At 42.6% G+C, this 23952-nt stretch overlaps 1 protein-coding gene across 4 annotated transcripts in view; it reads left to right on the top strand.

Annotated features, from left to right (window-relative positions):
- The first annotated feature begins 581 nt into the window (after positions 1–581).
- Positions 582–23952, top strand: part of TXLNG (taxilin gamma) — a 50380-nt gene continuing 27009 nt past the window's right edge. For all 4 annotated transcript variants that reach the window (XM_060087719.1, XM_060087718.1, XM_060087717.1 and 1 more), the window contains exons 1-2: positions 582–695; positions 23536–23839. In XM_060087719.1, coding sequence (XP_059943702.1) covers positions 594–695; positions 23536–23839 — 406 coding nt within the window. In that variant the 5' untranslated portion in view covers positions 582–593. The remainder of the gene's footprint in view (positions 696–23535; positions 23840–23952) is intronic.

Raw genomic sequence — 23952 nt, 5'->3', positions numbered from 1 at the left:
GCCATTACAACTCTCCCGCCTTGAAAGTCACGAAGTATTTCTCCTCATCCCCCAATCATTCGGGCTCAGTTCCGAAGAAGAGCAACCAAAACAAAAGCAGAACAATGTGTCCCCGACCCCGCTCCCTCCCAAACACTGAACTATTTCTGAACTTTTCCCGCAGGATGATAAAGAGTACCTTCCGGTACCGGTACATCGCCCCTAGAAAACTACAAATCCCAGGAGGCTGCACGCGCAGCACAGTGGATACTCTTCCCCCATTTCAGAACGCCGCAATACGCTCCAATCCTGATCCGGGTCTGCGAGCCGTGGCCGCGCAGCCTGCTGGGACTTGTAGTCCTCTCCAGAGTCCCTTTCCTCGTTCGCGCAGGCTCGCGCGGCCTCTGTTCGCCCTTCGGCCCTGCAGTAGCCCAGCCCCGGCTTCAATGCTCCCCACCCCCATCCCGCTCCGTCCCCTCGGGGGCCAACCTCCTCCGGTCACGTGGGGAGCCTTGCATGCGGCAATTGGCTGGGGGATTCAGGGGTGGGGCGTGAGGCCCTGCGAGGTTCCGTGCCCCCTGTCGGGCTGCTTGTTTGGCTGCTGCCGTCACCTCATGGCGACGCGGGTAGAGGAGGCTTCGCGGGGAAGAGGCGGCGGCGCCGAGGAGGCGGTTGAGGCTGGACGGGCCGGACGGCGACGCAGCCCGCGGCAGAAGGTCAGTCTGGGGGGTGCCTGCGTTGTTGCTGTGCCCGGGGAATGCTGGGGCTAGCTGTTTCGGGGTGCACCTCTTCACTATCCCGGTTTACCTTTAGCCACGGGACGACCATCCGGCCCTCTTCGCTCTCAGGGTGACGACAGTGGGAGCAGGTGAGGGGAGTGGAACCGGGGTGGATGGGGTGGGAGGGGGCGATGGTTGGGGATTGAGGCGGGGGCGGGAGGGAGGGCAGGGGGCGCAGCCTGGTGGGAGGGGGAAGGGGTGCTTGGCGGGGGCGCGCCAGGTGTGACAGCCACGTGCGGCCGGCGCCGCGGGGCCCCGGGCGCCAGGTGTTCCCTCTCCCAGCCCCCGCCCTCCGCGTGCTTCCCGTGCTCTTAGCGCTGGGCGCCGCCGTCTGGGGGCTGCCAGGGGTCGCTGGCTCGCCCTCCTCGCGCCGGGCAGGTGCGCGGGGCGCGCTGCTGGGTGCGCCCGGGCGGCGCGGGCGAGGCTGTTGCGCAGTAAGATAACCGCGCGGGAGACGGGGCTGCGCTGCGCCCCCCTTCCCCCGCCCCCCTGCTGTCCCCGCCACTGCGCGGGCTGGCGAGCCGGGCCTCTCGGCCCCCGGGACCCAGGCCCTGGGGCTGCTCTGTGGGCGCCACGGGCTTGGCTGCACGTGGGAGAAGATGCTGGAGGACCTGGGTCCCGCACAGTTGGGAGCAGCATCGCGGATAACCGGTCTTCCCAATCCAGCCCTCCCTCCTTCCCCTTCTCGCTCTTTATTTCTGCCCCTTTTCTTTCTTTCTACCCCCGCCCCCCCCCCTTGGTGAGCGGAAACTTGAGCGCCTCTCCCAGCTTGGCCTTTGGTCTCTCTTAATCTGGGAGTCGGGCTGGACTGTTCCCCTTGCCTTATTTGACTCACGTCAAGGAGTTTTCAGTGTCTCCCTCCCTTTCTGGAGGAAAATCCCGACCTTCAGAATGGGAGAATTCCACTTGTTCTGGAGTCAGTGGGTGGAGTTCGAAAAAGATTGCACAACAAACGGGATACAGGGCTTTCAGGGCCCAGGAAGAGAGCAGTGCGGGGAAAAGGACTGGAAAGGTGGAAACCCGTCTCGTTGTTTGCGGTTGAACAGATTGAAACATTCAAGTTGTTGGACGTCGTGCTTGATCACTCGGGGCTGTTTAATGTCACTTAATTATGCATTTGAATACTCTTAAAGATCACTCCTGTTGGAAATTACGAAATAATATTTTTATAATGCGACTCGTGAACTTGAAAAAAAAGAACGAAGGTTCGCTTTACTTCTGCGCAGAGTGTCAAGAATTAGCTTTTGGGGGGGTGCTGTTTCTAAGGTCAGGTGTTTTCACGTCTGTCTTCATGAGGGTGTTACTGCTTCTCAATTACCTGTCTTTCTCTCCATCTCTTTGTACTCTGAAAGAAAGATCCAGTACTTGAAGGACTGAAAAACAAGCTGTGGACCGAACGGAACTCTAGGGATTCAGCACTGTCACTTTGGACACCTCACTTATTCCCTGAGGGTGGGGAGCCAATCTCAGGGTTTGATTTCATAGGCCCCCCAGGGGAGGACTCCGATAAAAAGCCACTGCAGTTGAGGACATGAGTTCCTTTCCATGCCCCTAGCATAAGGATAAAAAGTCTGAACTAGGAACTGACGCTTAATCAGCTAGCATTTTAAACGACGAAGAGGTAATGACCCTTTGACGCAGTTCTCTGGTTAACAGCTGGATAAGAATAGTCAGGTGTGTCTTAGTTTCTGAATTTTCGTTTTAAAAAGTTGGGTGAAGATCTTGTGTTTGTAGAAGTCACTTTTTAAGTATTTCCTTCGGACCCCTCGTTTTTTATTTCCTCTGGGCCACTAGCTTGAAAATATATTCGTAATTCTAACTTGACCTCAGCCCTATTTTTCAGGAAGCAGAAATGGTGTTTAACTAATTGGGTTGTTTTGAAAGTATTGAAGGAATTAAAGGAACAGTGACCGTTTTGTCACTTTTGGGTTACATTATTAGACTTAAAAGTGAGAAACAGGGCTTCCCTGGTGGCGCAGTGGTTGAGAGTCCGCCTGCCGATGCAGGGGACACGGGTTCGTGCCCCGGTCCGGGAAGATCCCACATGCCACGGAGCGGCTGGGACCGTGAGCCATGGCCGCTGAGCCTGCGCGTCCGGAGCCTGTGCTCCGCAACGGGAGAGGCCACAGCAGTGAGAGGCCCGCAGTTGGAGATGGGCTTTGTTGCTTCCTGTTTGTCTTAACCATCTAGTCACTCTTGACCTCAGGTAATTGTGGCATTGTTTCATAACTACTGCTATTTGGGTGGTCTCTTAAGGTGACTTTTTTCTTTTAACATTACAGTACATTTCTAAGAGTCTCTTGAATTGTCTAAAACTGCTGTCTGATGTGATAGCCACTAGGCGCCTGTGGCTATTTAAGTGTTAATTTAAATTAAGTAAAATTAAAAATTCCCTTCCTCAGTATACTAGCCACATTGCAAGTGTTCAATAGCCAATGTGACTAGCGGCTACTGTGTTAGAGCAGATCTAGAATATTTCCATCATTGCACATTACATAAAGTTCTATTGGACAACACTGGTCTAAAAAGATGGGATATTACTTTGTCAAGTATTCCAGGCATTTTTTAGAACACCAAGCTCATTCATAGTACTTCCTAAATCCTTGTGTAGAATTTGTGGGGGGGTTTTGTTTGTTTGTTTGTATTTTTACTAGAATTTGTTTTATAAGGTTGAGTTTTCAAAAAATTAATAGACTATTTTTTGAGCAGTTTTAGGTTTACCAAAAAATTGAACATAAATTGCAGAGTTCCCATTTATCCCCTCACACCACACCCCTTTCCCCTATTATTTATATCTTGCAGTATTGTGGTACATTTGTTACAATTGTGAGCCAATATTGATACATTCTTATTAACTAGAGTCCATAGTTTACATTAGGGTTCATTCTTGTTGCTGTATATTCTAAGAGTTTTAACAAATGTATAATGACATGTGTCCACCATTACTATATCATACAGAACAGTTTCACTGCCCTAAGAACCTCCATCCCTTCCTCTCTTCTCCCAAACCACTGGCCAGCACTGATCTTTTTACTGTCTCTATAGTTTTGCCTTTTCCAGAATAGAGTCTAAGGTTGATTTTTTTTTCCCCCTAGATTTTTGCTTGGGAGTGTTAAAAATTATTTAACTACTCTTAAAAACTTATTTTTAGGTCAAATAGGAAAGATAAAGATATATGGAATCTATGCTCAAATTAATGAAATGTTACATTTACATGTTGCCCTATAGTTTCTTTTTTTTTTTTTTTTGCGGTACGTGGGCCTCTCACTGCTGTGGCCTCTCCCGTTGCGGAGCACAGGCTCCGGACGCGCAGGCTCAGCGGCCATGGCTCACGGGCCAGCTGCTCCGCGGCATGTGGGTTCCTCCCGGACCGGGGCACGAACCCATGTCCCCTGCATCGGCAGGCGGACTCTCAACCACTGCACCACCAGGGAAGCCCTGCCCTATGGTTTTTATAGCATATTTTTGCACATATATTAAGTCTTTCAGCATCACTCAGGTGCTGTGGAGAAGGTTGGGCAACTGTCATTGTCCTCATTTATAGATGACAAATTGCTCAGCAAGGTCAAGTGATTTGCCCAAGGGGTGAAGCCGAGTGTGGAAAGTACCCTTTCATCTACACTACAGTAATAAGTAGGGTGGTAGTGGGCAAATAGGTGGCTCTTGCCACCTATTAGCTGTGCAGCCTTGGGCAGGTTTCGCAATGTTTCTAAGCCTCAATTGCATCATCTGTAAAGTGGTGATGATGCTAATCCCTACCGCATAGGACTGTTGTGAAGTATGAGAGTTGAGGGCTTCCCTGGTGGCGCAGTGGTTAAGAATCCGCCTGCCAATGCAGGGGACACGGGAAGATCCCACATGCCCCGGAGCATCTAAGCCTGTGCCCCACAACTACTGAGCCCACGTGCCTAGAGCCCATGCTCTGCAACAAGAGAAGCCACAGCAATGAGAAGCCTGTGCACCGCAACGAAGACCCAACACAGCCGAAAATACATAAGTAAAAATAAAATTAAAAAAAAAAGTTGATGTAATACGTTCAGTACAGTGCCGGGCATGTAGAATTTTACTTGGTGGGGAGGCTAGCATATATGAAAGATCCGTTTCTCTTGCTTTTAGGGTGTTATTCTGTAAATCTATCTTCCAACCTTTGTGTCCTTCACTCTTGCCAGAATCTCTCTGTGATAGACTTAATGAGGAGAAATCAGGTCAGGGTGGGGCGAGAGTATGGGGTAGGAAGAAACCATTTCGTTATCTTGTTTTTCTCCCCATTTGCGGACTTGATGATGAATTTCCACTCTTCTAGCACAGAGATTAAGTAATAAGAATCGAAGTGATCTTCTCTTTACGACATTGTCATCTAATTCTATCAGCAAACTTTGGTAAATTTTATTTTCATAGAGAACCAAACGGGCAAAGCAGTAATGAGAGCAGACCAGATGCAGCACATTCCTCTAGCAATACCACGTTCATAGATCGTAATATGCCACAGTTATTTATTACATTACTGGAAGGTGTTGTATATGTTATTTTGTGTCATTTATATTGGTCTTGACTAGAGAAGTTTTATTTAGGAGTGTATATGCCAAATCCAGATTCCATAAAACAGGGCACATGTGATTTCCCTTTGTGTGGGATTCTTCACAGAAGGAGTCACTATAATAGTTTTCCTTTCAATAGATACGCTGTTCAGGTTTTATACTTTGCAGAGAGTTGTATTTCAAAGGAAAAGAATTCGAGTTCTCACTGTTTCCTGCATTGTGCTAGGCACTTAAAATGTGCTTGCATTCTGATATCTTCCTTACCTCTGCAGAATAGCTGGTATCCCTAGGTATGTAGATAAGGCATCTGAAGCTCAGTCAAAACAACAACAGCAGCAAACCTTGCTCAAATTAAATAACACAGCTCAGAGTTGGTGAAGTCGGCCTAGAGCTGGTATATAATTGTGTAATTGATAACGCAACTGATGTACCCTACTGCAAAGTTTCCGCTTTTTTAACCTAATATCCCAAAGAAATCCCTTTGCCTCTTCCCCCCCCCCCCCATTCTTCCCAATTACTTTTTGTTTGGTTCTAACACGATTATCAGTAACTTTTAGTTAATGTAATGGATGTGACAGTATTTAAAGTGTGTAAAGCGGTATACAAGTTTAATATAGTATTCATCAACATTGAGGATTAGCTATGTTTAAAATTTTCCCAAGTGGGGCATTTCTAGAAGAGGATAAAATAGGTCAGGTGACCCTTTAAGGGTTTGAGCCTTGAGTATGTTTTTATGATTCAATTTATTTCCTAGTTGAAATTCTCTTGGGACTTACAACTACTTAAATTTTATTACTTGAAGGAAAAGATATATAAAATGACCATTGTTGTCCTGTTGTGCTGGCAACATAATTTTATTAACATTTATTGCTCAGGGTGCTGATTTGCATTCTGTGTTACATTTCCAAAATGTCCCCAGGACGACCCCCATTACCCCCACTTCCTACTCTGTAGTCTGCCACGAGTAATATTGCTAAACTACCACTTGTTCATTTTTCTTCTTTCCCTACTCAGGTCAAAGTAGAATGGTTTGTTGAGGAAGATGTGCCAGTAGCTTAGAAGCACGTTTTGTTAAGGATGTTTCATTTTTTAAACTTATTTATTTATTTATGCTGCGCCAGGTCTTAGTTGTGGCATGTGGACTCTAAATTGCGGCATGCATGAGGGATCTTGTTCCCCAACCAGGGATCGGACCCAGGCCCTCAGCGTTGGGGAGTGTGGAGTCTTACCCACTGGACCACCAGGGAAGTCCCAAGGATGTTTTAGATTGACATGTGGGTCATATTTAAAAGTGAGAATGGAGGCATTTTGCATAATTTGCAAATGCATCCTTATTCAGATATTATTATAAACAGTTCTGCTGCATGGTAGCAATATATATTCATTACAGCTAATCTTACTACTCTAGAAGGTAGGTACTGTGCATTTCTAGTTTACAGATCAGGAAACTGAGAGGTTGACCTCCCTATGGCAACACAGGAGGTAGTAAGTGGTATATTCAAAGGCCAGGGTCTCTGGGCTCCAAAGCCATTAGCCATATTCCATGTGTCTTGTGCTCTCTAAACACATTTCTTGAGGATGGTAAATAAAAATGTGCTCTTCGTTGAATGTGAGTAAAACTTGGTGATAGGTAAAATGAGTAATAGTTTTTGCTAAATGAAAACAAATTACAAAGGGTGGGGTTAGGTCATTGGGGGTATAGGAAAGCTACTGTAATCCAGGAACCCAGGGAGTTTTGAGCCTTATAGTTTTTGTTTCATTGCCTTAGGCCCCAGGTTGACCTTAAGATATTTGATTTAGGAAGTGTGCTTTTGACTCCCTGCAAAGGCACCTCCAAGTGTAGTTTGGATGAATTAAAAGGTAGAGGGTTTAGAGAGAGACCCTTTTTTTAACCTCTCAAAGTCTGCGCAACACAGTGTTAACAGAGAGCTGAAGTGGTTGGGTTGGGTAGGACAAGAAAAAAAAGGTTTGATGTTTCAGAGGTGCATCATGATTGGTCCATGTGGAGCTGGCGAAGGATGATTTCATAAAATTGGAACAGGGGTGTTGCATTTACGTAACCTGTAAAAGTAGAGGACCATTTTACATCTCAGGAGTCTGTGGCTTGAAGATGCTAAATGTGTGGCCCGGCTCCCTGCCCTTCTGCAAAATAGATCAGGCCCAAGCACATTTCAGTAGCTTTGGGAATTAACATCTTATTTTCTGATCCTTTTGCCACTTAGATAGGTGTTTAGGCTAATACAGGTATCTCTCAGATTGCTGCTCATCACTGAACTACAGTTTTAGAGCTAGAAGTGATTTTGCAAATTACGGAGTCCAGCACCCTTCCTTTTAATAAAAGAAATGGCCGTGGAAGTTAAACGTGAACTCGAGTGCCATCTTCCTTGGATTAAAAGGCAAACGATGTGCACAGTCTAAGATAGATGTTAGCACCAACCGCTGGAGATAGTAGCACAGACCCCTGCTGGAGAGGGCGTGCAGCCAGAGAAGCTGCACTCTGACAGGGCCTTTTCCAGAGCTGTTGGCTCCTTTTTTTTTTTAATTTTTAAATTTAATTTATTTATTTATTTATTTATTTATTTATACAGCAGGTTCTTATCAGTCATCCATTTTATACACATCAGTGTATACATGTCAATCCCAATGGCCCAATTCATCCCACCACCAGCACCACCCCACGCCACCCCACCCCCCGCCGCTTTCCTCCCTTGGAGGCCATACGTTTGTTCTCTACCTCTGTGTCTCAATTTCCGCCCTGCAAACCGGTTCATCTGTACCATTTTTCTAGGTTCCACATATATGCGTTAATATACGATATTTGTTTTCTTTTTCTGACTTACCTACATAGTGAGGGGAGCCCTCTCAGACCATGCTTTCACTGAGCTGGCCTCTCGTCTTTGTTCCTCCTCTACCGCAGCCACGCAGCAGTTCTCAAACTTTTTGGTTTCAGGGTCTTTTTGCATACCTAAAAATTATTGATTACCCCGAGGAGCTTTTGTTAATGTGGGTTATATCTAATAATGTTTCCCATATTTTAGAAATTAAAACAATTTAAAATTATTATTCATTTAAAAAATCAACTGGCGTTGTGTAGTTACTTATTGCTGTATAAGATATTGTTCCAAAACTTAGCACTTGAAACAGCATTTATGATCTCAGGAGTCTGGGAGTGGCTTAGCTGGTCCTCTGCTTCAGGGTCTCAGGGGCTGCAGTCATCCGAAGGCTTGACTGTGAAGGATGCACTTCCAAGCTCACGCTCATGTGGTTGTTGGCAGGATCCAGTGCCTTGCACGTTGTTGAACTGGGGCCTCAGTTCCTCATGAGCTGTTGGCTGGAGGCCTTCCTTGGTTCCTTGCCACTGGGGCCTTTCCATAGGCATCTCACAACATGGCTGCTGGCTTCATCAGAACGAGCAAGAGAGAGTGCCAGCACAAGAGAGAAAGAGGCTGCAGTCTTTGTCACATAAAGAAGTGATGTCCTCTCACTTTTGCCAAATTCTGTCTTCATTAGAAGCCAGGTACTAGGTCCAGCTCACACTCAAGGGGAGAAGATTATACAAGGTCGTGAATACTCGGAGGATCTTTGGGGTCTGTGTCAGAAGCTGCGTAGTACACATTAATGTAAATAATGTTGTTTTTAAAATTAAAAATAGCTGATTTTCCGGAATAAAAGTTGAGAAGAGTGGCATTGTTTTACGTTTTTGCAGATTTCTTTAATGATTGGCTTAGTAGAAGATAGCTGAATTCTCCTAACTGCTTCTGCATTTCATGTGTGGTAATATGCAATTTTAGTTGAAGTATGTGAAGACAATCTAGCCTCACACACATATGTAATTGGAACAGGGAGTGGTATTTTAATAGCCTTTTTAGATAATTGTGGAAATTCTTTGATACTGCACCAAAACTCAGCAAGTAGTAGTTCTTGAAGGTAAGTTGCCAGTGTGGGATCTGAAATTCTATGTAACTTTCCGTACTGTTCTAAAACTATGGGTCTGTTTTTCACTTTGAATGGCTATTTTTGCTCATGCATCATTTTGTAACATCATCATCCATTAGTCATTTGGAAAACATTGGTTTACTGAATTGTGTTGATATTACAAATGTTACCACATTTTTTTACAATATCAAAACCACATTAGTTAATATCACCACTGATCTCATCAGAAAAGTCTTTAAGTATTGGGAAGCTCATGGTGGCAGATAGTTTTCAAAAATTCTAAATTTTGCTTGAAAACTCACATTTTATCTTTGGCAACAAATATTGTCAGTTGTTTGCCTTGAAGTGAGAGGCTCATTTCATATATATTGGAGAAAATGTCTGCCAAATACCCAAATCTGAGTAAACAGCCATGGATTGTCTTTAAGAGAAAAGAAACAACAAGAACAAGAACAAGGTGATCCATGAAAAAGTTGATGGTTGGGCTTATGATTCCAGCAGCTGCGTTAGTGCTTTTCGTCAGGATCTCTACCACACTTTGTTGTGTAGCCGAAGTGCTTTCTGTGTAGTTTCTGTATCTTCACACAGAATAGAAAAAGATAATGTATTCAAGGGCTAAGATTTAATAAAAATTAATAATTTTTAATTGCTTTCTCAAGGACATTGTTAAGTAAAAGAGCCCCCCTACTACCTCGAGTACACGATGTAGTGACAAAATCCATGACTCCTAGTATAGCTTGGTGCCGCTGCCTTGATTTATTCTAAGGAACCAGCAGTGTTACTCATTATTGCTTTTGTACCATCAGTGCAGATGTCAACACCAAAAAAGACAAATGCCATCTCAGTATTTTTATTTTTTAAATTAATTAGTTAATTTATTTATTTTTTGGCTGCGTTGGGTCTTCGTTGCTGTGCGCGGGCTTCCTCTAGTTGCCGTGAGCGGGGGCTACTCTTGGTTGTGGCACGCGGGCTTCTCATTGCAGTGGCTTCTCTTGTTGCATGCAGAGCACAGGCTCTAGGTGTGTGGGCTTCAGTAGTTGTGACACACAGGCTCAGTAGTTGTGGCTTGCGGACTCTGGAGTGCAGGCTCAGTAGCTGTGGTGCACGGGCTTCGTTGCTCTGGGGCCTGTGGGATCTTCCCGGACCAGGGCTCGAACCCGTGTCCCCTGCATTGTCAGGCGGATTCTTAACCACTCCGCCACCAGGGAAGCCCTGCCCTCTGGTTTTATCAGAAGTGGGGACTGCTCTTTCTTGTTTCATCTTTCCCAAGATTATTCTGTATTCTGTCAGAAGAGAATAGGCTTATTTTTCATGGGCCTTTTCCTAAGACTTGTTCTGAGGAACGTGGCATCCCAATTATTACTGACTCAACTGCTTTATCTAGCTAATGGAGCAATTCAGTAATCCTAGCAACTGGAATATTTTTACATTAATTCCTGATGACCAGTATAAAGTTAGATTTTATTTGCTAAAGGCTTGAATATTTGAAATCGTGATTCATCATGATTTTGTGGGGGGGGGGGGCGGGGGTAAAATATACATAGCATAAAATTTACCATTTTAACCATTTTTAGGCGTACAGTTCATTGGCATTAAGAGGTTAACAGTGTTGTGCAAGCTACACCAGCATGCATCTCCAGAACCTTTTCATCTTTCCAAACTGAACCTCTGACTCCATTCCCCCTGCCCTGCCCGTGGCAAGCAACCACCATTCTGTTTTCTTTCTCTATGAATTTGGCTACTCCAGGTATTTCATATAAGTGGAATCATGCTATGTTCTTTTGTGTCTGACTTTTTTCAGTTAACATAATGTCTTCTTCAAGGTTCATCCATGTTGTAGCATGTGTTAGAATTTTCTTCCTTTTTAAGGTTGAATAATATCCTAATGTACGTATATACAGGTGCACCTTGGAGATATTGCAGGTTCAGTTCCAGACCACCACAGTAAAGGAAATAACATAATAAAGTGAGTCAGATGAATTTTTTGGGTTTTTAGTGCATATAAAGTTGTTTACACTATAGTGTAGTCTATTAAGTGTGCAGTAGTGTTATGTCTAAAAAAGCAATGTACCTACCTTAATTAAATAATACGTTATTGCTAAAAAGTGCTAATCATCATCTGACCATGCAGAGTTGCCACAAACCTTCAATTTGTAAAAAACGCAATATTTGTGAAGCACAATAAAACCAGGTATGCCTTTACCATATTTTATTTATCAATTCATCCATCAATGGATATTTGGGTAGTCTTCACGTTTCTTAACTTTAGATGTGATTCTTTAGGACATTCCTCATAGAAACACTACTTTCATACCAGGCTCAGTACATGTAGGTCTCAAATCATGGCTTTTTCTTCCTCACTCACTTCCTACTTTGTTTCGTAGTTTATCTGTATAATGAAGTAATATTCTCACTGTCTTAGAATTGTAAAGCTAAACTAAATAAAGTATTTTAAATGTCTACCACATAGCAATTAGTAAATGTTAGGTTTTTTTCCTTTCTCCCTTCAGTCAGAACTTAGCCTTATATACAGTATGTTAACCCTCTTTTCTGTATTCTATGTATAGGCTTAGCTGTTGACTGTCTGATTCTACTTGGGAAGAGTTAACTATCCATGATTGAACCTATTTTCTTTTTTAAACTGGTAAAATGATTTGGTAGATGTCCTAGCCGTAGTTATAGATTGAGGCCAAGTTTAAATGAGATATTTCAATTTTCAGAATTGTTTTAAGAAGGAGATACATCAGAACGGCTACAAAAATTGATGCTTAGTAGATCGTGTTCCGACTATAATCTAGTAGAAGGTGTAGTGTAAAGATTTGGGGGGACAGACCCAGAGGTCTCTTGAACAGAGTGAAGGGAGAAGGTGACATGAAATGACTCGAAAGAAACTCCTGCAACTCTTCAGACTCTGAGGCTGGGGTGTGGTGGAATAGTGAAAAAATATAATACTGCTTTTTTTTTTTTTTTTTTTTTGCGGTACGCGGACCTCTCACTGTTGTGGCCTCTCCTGTTGTGGAGCACAGGCTCCGGACGCGCAGGCTCAGTGGCCACGGCTCACGGGCCCAGCCGCTCCGTGGCACGTGGGATCTTCCCAGACCGGGGCACGAACCTGTGTCCCCTGCATCGACAGGCGGACTCTCAACCACTGCGCCACCAGGGAAGCCCAAATACTGCTTTTTATAATACTTCGTATAATACTGGTCATGGTGAACAGTTTGGGGGATATCTTTATAGAAAAGTTTCCTCCATTTACTGGCTTCTGTATGAATACATTTTTGTTTATACTGACATGTTCATCCAGGACCAAATGTTTCTTTTTCCTTACTTAATTATACCTTGGAGATGTGTTCATATTGACAGGGCTCTACCTTACTCTTTTGAATAGCTGCCTCCTTTAACTTGTGTGGATGACCATTCTTTATTTAACCAGTTCTTTTTTTAATTTTATTTAAAATTTTTTTTTATTTTAATTTTTTGGCCACACTGCGCAGCATGTGGGATCTTAGTTCTCCGACCAGGGATTGAACCCGCACCCCCTGCAGAGGAAGCGCAGAGTCTTAACCACTGGACCACCAGGGAAGTCCCTTTAATCAGTTCACTATCAGTAGACATTCTGGTTCTTCTGTGTAGTAATAAGCGGTGGTGTGCTGAATAGCCTTTGCCCTTGAGTGAGAATATCTGTGGAATAAACTATGGTGGACTCACTGGTGAAAGTGAATGTGCATTCAGATGTTGAGAGATACTGCTAAATACCTCTGCAAAACCAGTATGCTACCAATGTAGGCTTCTCATGACTGTACTGGGGGACCTGTTTGCCCACATGAAGGTTTGTTTTGTTTTTTTAAAAAATCATTTAAAAAAATCTGGTCAGTATTGCTTTGATTTGCATTTTTACTTGTATTTCTTTAATTATGAATGAGCTCAAACTTTTTTTTTTTGGATGCACCGTACAGCATGCGGGATCTTAGTTCCCCAATCAGGGATGGAACCTGTGCCCCCTGCATTGGGAGCATGGAGTCTTAGCCACTGGACCATCAGGGAAGTCCAGTTTGAACAGGTTTTTGTATGTTGGGCATTTTTAGTTCTTTAACTGTGATCTCCTTGTTCAGAAATCCTTGAAAGTTGGGTCTCTGACTCATTTGAAGCCCTTATGGACGTGGTCTTTTGGCTAGTCTGAAGTTTTCAATTAATATTTAGTAAATTGATTTTCCTTTTCTTTAAAAAATAAAATAGCTTCTGAGTTCTCTGATTTCCTTAGAAAGACCAAAGTTTGACTTTGAACTTCTAGTTCTTCGTGGTTTTCATTTTTCACGTTTCAATCTTGATATATCTGGAGGGGTGAGATGGGTTATCACTTTTTCCCCCATATGACTTGAGAGATATCTCAAATCGTTTATTTCCTTTACCAGTTTGAAATGACACCATTTAAAAAATTTTGTAGGGACTTCCCTGGTGGCGCAGTGGTTGAGAATCCACCTGCCAGTGCAGGGGACACGGGTTCCATCCCTGGTCCGGGAAGATCCCACATGCCGCGGTGCAACTAATCCCGTGCGCCACAACTACTGAGCCTGTGCTCTAGAGCCTGCGTGCCGCAACTGCTGAGCCCAGGTGCCACAACTACTGAAGCCCACGCACCTAGAGCCCGTGCTCCACAACAAAAGAGAAGCCACTGCAATGAGAAGCCTGCGCACCGCAGTGAAGAGTAGCCCCTGCTTGCCAGAACTAGAGAAAGCCCGCATGCAGCAACAAAGACCCAATGCAGCCAAAAAAAAAAGTGATTGTTATACAAATATATATTCCTTTTCAGATTCTTTTCCCATGTAGGTTATTACAAAATACTGAGTGTAGTTCCCTGTGCTATACAGTAGGTCCTTATTTTTATTTTATATATAGTGGGGTGTATATGTTATTCCCAAATTCCTAATTTATCCCTCTCCCGCCTCTTTCCCCTTTGGTAGCCATAAGTTTGTTTTCTGCATCTGTGAGTCTGTTTCTGTTTTGTAAATAAGTTCATTTGTAGCATCTTTTTAGATTCTACATATAAGTGATATCATATGATATTTGTTTTTCTCTGACTTCACTTAATATGATAATCTCTAGGTCCATCTGTGTTGCTGCAAATGGCATTATTTCCTTCTTTTTTTATGGCTGAGTAGTATATCACTCTGTGTGTGTGTGTGTATGTGTATGTATGTGTATCACATCTTTATCCATTCATCTGTCGATGGACATTTAGGTTGCTTCTGTGTCTTGGCTGTTGTAAATAGTGCTGCAGTGAACATTGAGGTGTGTGTATCTTTTCAAATTATGGTTTTCTCAGTGTATATGTCAGTAGTGGGATTGCTGGGTCATAATGGTAGTTTTATTTTTAGTTTAAGCAGCCTCCATACTGTTCTCCACAGAGGCTGTACCAACTTACGTTCCCGCTAACAGTGCAAGAGGGTTGCCTTTTCTCCACACCCTCTCCAGCATTTATTGTTTGTAGACTTTTTGATGATGGCCATTCTGACTGGTGTGAGGTAATACCTCATTGTAGTTTTGATTTGTGTTTCTCTAGGAATTAGCAATGTTGAGTATCTTTTCACGTGCCTTTTGGGACTTTGGAGAAATGTCTGTTTAGATCTTCTGCCACTTTTCTAATTTAAAAAGCACATGAACCTACCAACTCCAACCACCTATTTAAAAAAATAACAAATAAAAAAGCATATGAAAATGTAAGTTTTATGGGTAGGTTTGTTTGTAAAATTTGTATTTGGAAATGTAAAACCCCCTCAAAATACTGGAAACGTTTACAAAAGAGGTTCATATTTTCAAAACCAAATAAGGCCGGTCATGGCCATGCTGAGAGTGGGAAGCGCCTGGTGTCTGAGGCCAGGCAGGTGTGCGCTCTGTGTCTTCACATTCCTGCTTCGTAGTTGATGACTCTTAGAGGAAATTATTAGAAACATAGGGTTGAAGGGATTTTTAGAGGTAATTTAGTTTAATCCTAAGACACAAAAAGTTTTTTTTTTTAAAAAAAACCTTCAATGTCTTAAATATAATCACTTAAAATTATTTAAAGATGTCTCTACTCTCACGTTAGTGTTGTCTCACCTCCCTAAATCCCAGAGTTAATTACTGCTGAAAATTCTCCAGCTCTTTCCCAATGTTTTCCTAAATTCATGCTGGTATATCTAGCATGGTATGTATTTTTAGACACTTAATGTCTCCGATTTCTTTGTTTGACTTTGAACTTTCATTTTCCAAGGCTGATGTGTGAAGGGAAAGGAGTGGTGCAATGGAGAGAACATAGGCTCTTGAATTTGACAGACCTGGTTTTGAGGTTTACTGACCCATTTTACTGACTTGAATATGATCTTGGGCAAGTTACTTCATGTCACTGAGTCTCATTTTCCTAAGGCCCACCTCTCAGTGGCACGGAGAAGGTTAAATGGGATAATGGGGCTTGTAGGTTCTGAAGGTTTACCTTTACCTACTTGATAAGTTTCCCGAGACTCTTTGGGAACTAGAGGCGAGCTCAGGACCTCTCCTGGGGATGGGGAAATGCATCTGTGTACACAGCCTTTCCCCACTGCCCCTCCTGTGGCCGCCCATTCCTCCACAGGGAGTGTCTGCGCTCAGCACGTGCCTGGCACTGGTGAAAGGCATTCAAGCTGGTTTAAGCAGATGGTAGTTGAAATAATTTGAAAGTGAGTGTGGTTGTTGGCTTTTTTGTTTTTTCCTTTAGACCAATCTTAGTAAAAGAACAACCATCACTAAAAACATTTAAGCTCTTTTAAACAAAATAAGCCAAAGAAAGATTGTTCTTTAGCTTCAACAATATTTGAAGGACCATAAGTAAAAGTTTTTGAACTGGTTTTTTTTTTTTGTCCACGTGGCTTGTAGGATCTTGGTTCCCCGACCATGGATTGAACCCAGGCAGTGAAAGCGCAGAGTCCTATCCACTGAGCCTTCAGGGAATTCCCAGATTCATCTGTTTCTAGATGTATTTCCTCCCAGTACTTTCTGTGTGTCTGTGTATATAAACATAATACATGGTGCATACTATTTTGTAATTTCTTTATATATATAATACTTTGGGAGCATCTCTCCCCATTATCAAATAGACTTCTGTAAGACGGCTCGGTCAGGACAAGGGTGTTTGTACAGTAGACGGAGGTGAGTCATGAAGCAGTACATCGTTGTGGTTAAGAGCGTGGACTCGGAAATTAGTTGGCCAGGGTTCAGATCTTTGCTGGGCAATTTACTGACTGTGACCTTCAGCTAGGTACTTAACTTTACCACGCTGCCGTATGTAAAGTAGAGATAATAATGGTAACTGTCTCTTGACATTATTGTGAGGATTAAATTAGTGAGTATAGGAAAGTGCTTACAGTAGTGCCTGACTGTAGTATTTGCTGTTTAAGTGTTAGCTGTTGCTGCTGTTGTTTATCCAAGAGAGTGTACCCAAGCAAAGGCATCCAGAATGGGTGTCAAAGAGGGCAGAGTAGGAAGTTTTATTGGCCATATGATAGAGAATTCTCTGCTTAAGGAGTTGGAGGCTGAGAAATCATTTACAATTTAAATAAAGTTGTTGGCCCTAAGAATTTGCTTCATATCAAATGGTCCAGTGCGGAACCTCAAGTGGGGAAAATTGGGGCCTACTGTATCAAGAGTATTTGTAGACTAGGGTTGGAATCAAGCCCAGCTGTAACTGGGCTTATTCATAAACAAAAAGATTTTGTAGAGTCAGAGTAAGTCTTTCATTAGCAAATGTGAAGAATAAATCAAACTTAACTGTACAGGAGAGAAGGGAAATTAACAGTCCTGCTTCTAATGATAAAATAGTAATAGTGATGTTTTTCTCAATAGATACTTCCCATGGCTTGTTTTAAGCAGCCATTTTGGCCCCTCATGTTTTCCACTCAGTTGGCACTTGAGCACCTTTTATGCATAAGCTGTCTCTATCTAGGAGGATGTACATACCAAATAGGTGATAATGTAATACGTGTGGCAGGAATTTCAAGGTGAAAGGAGTGTCTGGAAAGACAAAAAAGAAGTAGTGTTAGCTAAAGATAGAGAATGATGAAATAAAATTAGAAGGATAACGTTAGATATGATGGTTGTGCACTATACAGATTAATTTAACATCCTTATTTATGCTCAGTGCCACCGGCTATTTTTAAATTTATTTTATTTATTTATTTTTGGCTGCATTGGGTCTTCATTGCTGCGCGCGGGCTTTCTCTAGTTGCGGCAAGCGGGGGCTACTCTCCATTGCCGTGTGCGGGCTTCTCATTGTGATGGCTTCTCTTGTTGCGGAGCACGGGCTTTAGGCACACAGGCTTCAGTAGTTGCGGTACACAGGTTCAGTAGTTGTGGCTCACAGGCTCTAGAGCGCAGGCTCAGTAGTTGTGGTGCACGGGCTTCGTTGCTCCATGGCATGTGGGATCTTCCTGGACCTGGGCTTGAACCCGTGTCCCCTGCATTGACAGGCGGATTCTTAACCACTGTGCCACCAGGGAAGCCTGCCACCAGCTATTATTTTGAGTTAGGTGAACATTTTGGCCTTTCTAAACTGTCTTTTTTCTGTCTCTGGTAGTTGTAATTGACCTATATGCCTTTAATCTGAAAGCCAGCATAACTTGCAGTTAAATCGCCTAAGGCATTTTGAAATAGGTGAATAAATATACTGTGAGTTTTCTCCAAAATTGGGAGAATGAAGGACAGTAATAAGAGAAAATATTTGCAAATCATACCTCTGATAAAGGACTGGTATCCAATGTCTATAAAGAACTCTTGCAACTCAATAATAAAATAACAAATAACCCAAATTTAAGAATGGGCAAAGGATCTGGATAAACATTTCTCCAGAGGAGGTATACAAATGGTCAGTAAGCACATGAAAACGTTCTCAGCATCACTGGCCATTAGGTTAGATACCTTCACACCAGCTATGATGGCTATAATGAAAAGGACAGACAGTAACAAGTGTTGATGAAGTTGTGGAGAAATTTGAACCCTCATCCACTGCTGGTGGGAATGTAAAATGGTGCAATTGCTTAGAAAAAGTGTGGCAGGTTCTCAAAGGGTTATACATAAAGTGACCATATGACCCAGCAGTTCCACTCCTAGGTAGGTATATACCCCGGAGAAATGTAAACAGATGTCCCCACGAAGATTTGTACATTAATGTTCATACCAAATTATTTATAATAGCCAAAGTTGAAAATAATCATAATAGCCAAAGTTGAAAATAATCTAAATGTCCATCTACTGATGAATGGATAAACAAAATATGGTCTGTCCATACAGTGGAATATTATTTGGTAATAAAAAGAAATTAAGTACTGATACATGCCACCATGTGGAGGAACCTTGAAATCATTATGCTGTGTGAAAGAAGCTAGACACAAAAGGTCACATTGTATGATTCCATTTATATGAAATGTTCAGGATAACCACATCTATAGAGACAGAAAGCACATTAATTGCCTAGGGCTGGGAGTTTTGGGCGGATTAGGGGTTTATAGCTGAAAAGGGTACTGAGTTTCATTTTGAGGTGACCAAAGTATTCTAAAATAGATTGTGGTGGTAGTTGCACAACTTTGTGAATACACTAAAAACCAGTGAATTGGATGGTATGTGAATTATATCTCAATAAAGGTGTTACGAAAAATCACTAATTGAACTGGGAAACTAGAAATAACCAATTCCAGTCCTCAGGTAGGCTTCTTAATAAAATTGATCTTAGGAGAGGCCTTGGGTTTTCCTTGGTGAAAATTATGTATGCTCCTGCTTCTTCCAACAAATTGCTTGCTCGTTATATTTTTGGTATTGCTTGACACCATGTTTTCTGGTATTATGTGAGTTTTATTATCATTATGCTTCTGAGAAATTCTGTGTTAGAGATAAGCAATCTTCCATTTTAATTATCTTTTAACAGACTTTCCTCAATGTTTAAAGCCAGCATTGTGGTTTTGTAGCCCTGTTCTTAATATTGGGCTAATGGTTTTCAGGGAATCGGTTTAAAAATTATTTTTTAAAAATTGCGGGAACTTCCCTGGAGGCGCAGTGGTTAAGAATACGCCTGCCGGGCTTCCCTGGTGGCGCAGTGGTTGAGAGTCCGCCTGCCGATGCAGGGGACACGGGTTCGTGCCCCGGTCCGGGAAGATCCCACATGCCGCGGAGCAGCTGGGCTGGTGAGCCATGGCCGCTGAGCCTGCGTGTCTGGAGCCTGTGCTCCGCAACGGGAGAGGCCACAACAGTGAGAGGCCCACGTACCGCAAAAAAAAAAAAAAAAGAATACGCCTGCCAATGAAGGGGACACGGGTTTGAGCCCTGGTCTGGGAAGATTCCACATGCCGGAGAGCACCTAAGCCCATGTGCCACAACTACTGAAGCCCACGTGCCTAGAGCCTGTGCTCCGAAACAAGAGAAGCCACTGCAATGAGAAGCCCGCGCACCGCAACGAAGAGTAGCCCCTGCTCGCCACAACTAGAGAAAGCCCGCACACAGCAGCAAAGACCCAACGCAGTCAAAAATAAAAATTAATTAATTAATTTTTAAAAAGTTGGGGAAGATGGTATTAATAGCACTGGGTTGTTTTTTTTTTTCTTCTCAGTATTGCTTTTGCATAAAGGGTCTCTGTTAACATTATCCATCTGCCCAACTAGGATATGACAGTTTAATATTTGGTATAAAATAGAGGTGGAAGTAGTAGTTCTGTGTATAATGTAGCATTAAAATGATCACTTGGCAGGAATTCCCTGGTGGTCCAGTGGTTAGAACTCTGCACTTTGACTGCTGAGGGCCCGGGTTCAGTCCCTGGTCAGGGAACTAAGATTCTGTAAGCCTCATGGCACAGCCAAAAAAAAAAAAGATCACTTTGCATTTGCTTTGATATTAATACTTCTGTATGTTATTTGGGCCTATCAAGGACTTTAGGAAGTTTCTGCAGTAATGAAATTTAACAAAAGACATTTCCTAAATCCTTGGTAATTTTTTGTAGACCTAATATCTCTGGATTACATTTGAGAAATACTGCTTTATGGACTGCATTACGTATGGAAGAGAATTTTTAAATTTTTTGGAAAGAATTTGATTGTAGCATCAAACCATAACAATGCATTTCCCCTTAATGCATTAATTTTTTTAAGAAAAAGTATTACAGGCACATTTTTAAAAAAGTAGTATCAGAAAAGCAATGCATCTCTAATCTCTCTCCCCAGAGGAGAATATTTCTGTTTTGGTTCTTCATAATGCTTGAATAATATATAAATTGCAACTTTTAAAATAAACCTTATTGAAGTAAAACATACATTCAGAAAAGTATACAAATCACAAAGGTTTAGGCTTAATGAATTTTCACAAAGTGAACATCTACGTTACCCCACCTAGATCAAGAAACAGACTATTACCGAGCACCCCAGAAGGCCCTACCCTCAGCGGTAAACACACTCTTGATTTCTAGCACCGTTGATTAGTTTTGCCTGTTTCTGAACTTTATATGTAAATGGTTTCCTGTAGTATGTTTTCTTCTGGCACCTTCCTCACAAAATTCTGTGAGACTCATCCCTGTTGCTGCATCTAGCAGTACTTCGTTCTCACTGCTGGATGGTATGAACACACTACAATGCATCCATTCTTCTGTTGATAGAAATTTGGGTTGATTTCATTCGGGGCAATTACAAATAGTGTGGTTTTAAACATTCTTGGCCTTTGGCTGCACATCTGTACATACTAGGGTAAAATCCTAGGGGTAGAATTAACTGGATTGGAAGGTAGCCATATTGCAAAAGGTTTTAAAAGTGGCTGCACCAGTTTGTTCTTGCAAAAAGCACAGTACTTGATTTATCAACATTGGACTATAAAAGATGAGGATTTAGTTCCCTTAACCCCTCCATCCCCTGCTACTTTGATATTTTAAAGTATCTTCATTTCTTCAGCTGGATACTATAGTAACTTGAAAAAATAAATCTCTCTTTTCCTATTAACTTTGTAGAGTAGCTTTTGTCCACTTGTGATAAGAGAAAGGTATTAGCCACCTCCCCATCAGTTATGTTATTCAAAAACGGAAGAGGAAATTTCCTCTCTTTCATGCAGAGAGGAGATACACAGAATTTAAATTTGTGCCCCATCATATGACCAAGTAGTGTCAACCAGGGGAAAAACACCCCCCCATAAGTAAATGGGTTAACAGTATGATAGAAGAGAGGGGAAGTTTAAAGTACTGATGGAGAATAAAATACTAGAATGAAGCCGTCTGTCCCATGCCCGCTGTCTGTATTTGTTAGGTCAGGGGTAGCTGTTTAAAACCTAATTCTCACAATGTCTTTGGCTTTATAGGAGAGGAAGGTATTCTCTTTCTCATCTGATAGCCCAGTGTGGGTGTTCTTAGTAAGACGGATGGCTTTCCTTGTATAGGTATGTGAGCTTTAGGGGTGCAGGCTGCTTTCATCCTGTGGCTCTGCCATCTCTTGGGGTCTTGGAGACCTCTGCGTCCAGCCAGAGTGGGAAAGAGATGGAGGAGAAAGAACGTGTGCTTCTAAGAAAAGTTTTGTTGCAGAAGGAAAAGTCATCCCTTGGGCTCACATTTTATTGGTGGCAACTTTGCATGGGAGTCCCGGCCAGATGAAAGGGGCTGGGAAGTGTTGGCTGGTCTGAGCGTTTGGCCACCCAGTCCCGGCTCCACAGGATTGTGGAGGAGCCTGGGTCTCTGCTGGACAGCCAGTGAGCCATCTCTGCTGTACTGTGTCCTAGAGGCTAAGACCAGAATAATTAACATTCGTTAACTTGGGATAATTTCATGTCTTTTAAGATGCTAATTATTTTAAGTGGTGAATTTTTATAAGGAAGTATTTTTTATTGGCTAGGGCACTAACACAACTTGATACTTTTTTTTTTTGAAATAAGTTTAGATGTACAACTAAATGGCATTTCTTGCTTCCTTTGGTACCACTGAGTTCTGTGATTTGTTTTAACTTTAATTTTCTTTCTTTTTTTAATTTTAATTTTTATTTTTATTGGAGTATAGTTGATTTACAATGTTGTGTTAGTTTCAGGTGTACAGTAAAGTGAATCAGTTACACATATACATATATCCACTGGTTTTTAGATTCTTTTCCCATATAGGCCATTACAGAGTACTGAGTAGAGTTCCCTGTGCTATACAGTAGGTCCTTATTAGTTATCTATTTTTATATATAGTAGTGTGTATCTGTCAATCCCAACCTCCCAGTTTATCCCTCCCCCCCGTTGCCCCCATTGTAACCGTAAGTTTTCTACATCTGTGAGTCTATTTCTGTTTTGTAAATAAGTTCATTTGTACCATTGATTGATGGATTGATTGATTGATTGATTGCGGTACGCGGGCCTCTCACTGCTGTGGCCTCTCCCGTTGCGGAGCACAGGCTCCGGACGTGCAGGCTCAGCGGCCATGGCTCACGGGCCCAGCCGCTCCGCGGCATGTGGGATCATCCCGGACCAGGGCACGAACCCGTGTCCCCTGTATCAGCAGGCAGACTCTCAACCACTGCGCCACCAGGGAAGCCCTAAACCATTTTTTTAGATTCTTCATATAAACGATATCATATGATATTTGTCTTTCTCTTTCTGACTTACTTTACTCAGTATGATAATCTCTTGGTCCATCCATGTTGCTGCAAATGGCATTTCATTCTTTTTTATGGCTGAGTAGTATTCCACTGTATATATGTACCACATCTGCTTTTATCCATTCCTCCGTTGATGGACATTTAGGTTGCTTCCATGTCCTGGCTATTGTCAGTAGTGCTGCAGTGCATGTATCTTTTTGAATTATGGTATTCTCAGGGTATATGCTCAGTAGTGGGATTGCTGGATCATACGGTAGTTCTATTTTTAGTTTTTTAAGGGACCTCCATACTGTCCATACTGTTCTCCATAGTGGCTGTACCAATTCACATTCCCACCAGCAGTGCAAGAGTGTTCCCTTTTCTCCACACCCTCTCCAGCATTTATTGTTTCTAGATTTTTTGATGGTGGCCATTCTGACTGGTGTGAGGTGATACCTCATTGTAGTTTTGATTTGCATTTCTCTGATAATTAGTGATATTAAGCATCTTTTCATGTGTTTTTTGGCCATCTTAACTTTAATTTTCTTATTTACGGTGAGGTCACCTCTCAGTGAAAGTTAGAAATTACCATATTTACATCGGTTTTACAAATGACTAAGAAAGAAAAAAGCTGTCAACCTGTGGTGTGTGATGGATTGTAAACATTGATTACATTTAATTTAACCCCCCTTCCCATCTTTTTTTCTCCTCTCCCCTTCCCTCTAGTTTGTGATTGGCACAATGGAAGAAGCTGGAATGTGCGGGCTAGGGGTGAAAACGGATATGTTGCATAACTCTCAGTCCAATGATATTCTTCAGCATCAAGGCTCACACTGTGGTGGCACAAGTAACAAGCATTCCTTGGAAGAGGATGCACACAGTGACTTTATCACGAAGGGCAGGAGTTTGGTGAGCCCAGAGTACTGCACACGAGAGTCAAGGGAGGAAATTCCTGGGCGAGAGGCTCGAACAGATCCCCCTGATGGTCAGCAAGATTCAGAGTGCGACAGGAACAAAGACAAAACCTTAGGTAACAACCTCAGCTTGGGGGTTGCATGTTTCACACGTTGCTCCTTTGAGTTGTATTGTCCGCAGCACAGGTGATGATGAACATGGCCAGCGTTGGGGGCGATGTTGCTCAGC

The sequence above is a fragment of the Mesoplodon densirostris genome, chromosome X, assembly GCF_025265405.1.
Source record: "Mesoplodon densirostris isolate mMesDen1 chromosome X, mMesDen1 primary haplotype, whole genome shotgun sequence".
Taxonomy (NCBI): Eukaryota; Metazoa; Chordata; class Mammalia; order Artiodactyla; family Ziphiidae; genus Mesoplodon; species Mesoplodon densirostris.
The sequence above is the reverse complement of the archived record's forward strand: the minus strand, read 5'-3'. Positions and strand labels throughout refer to the sequence as shown.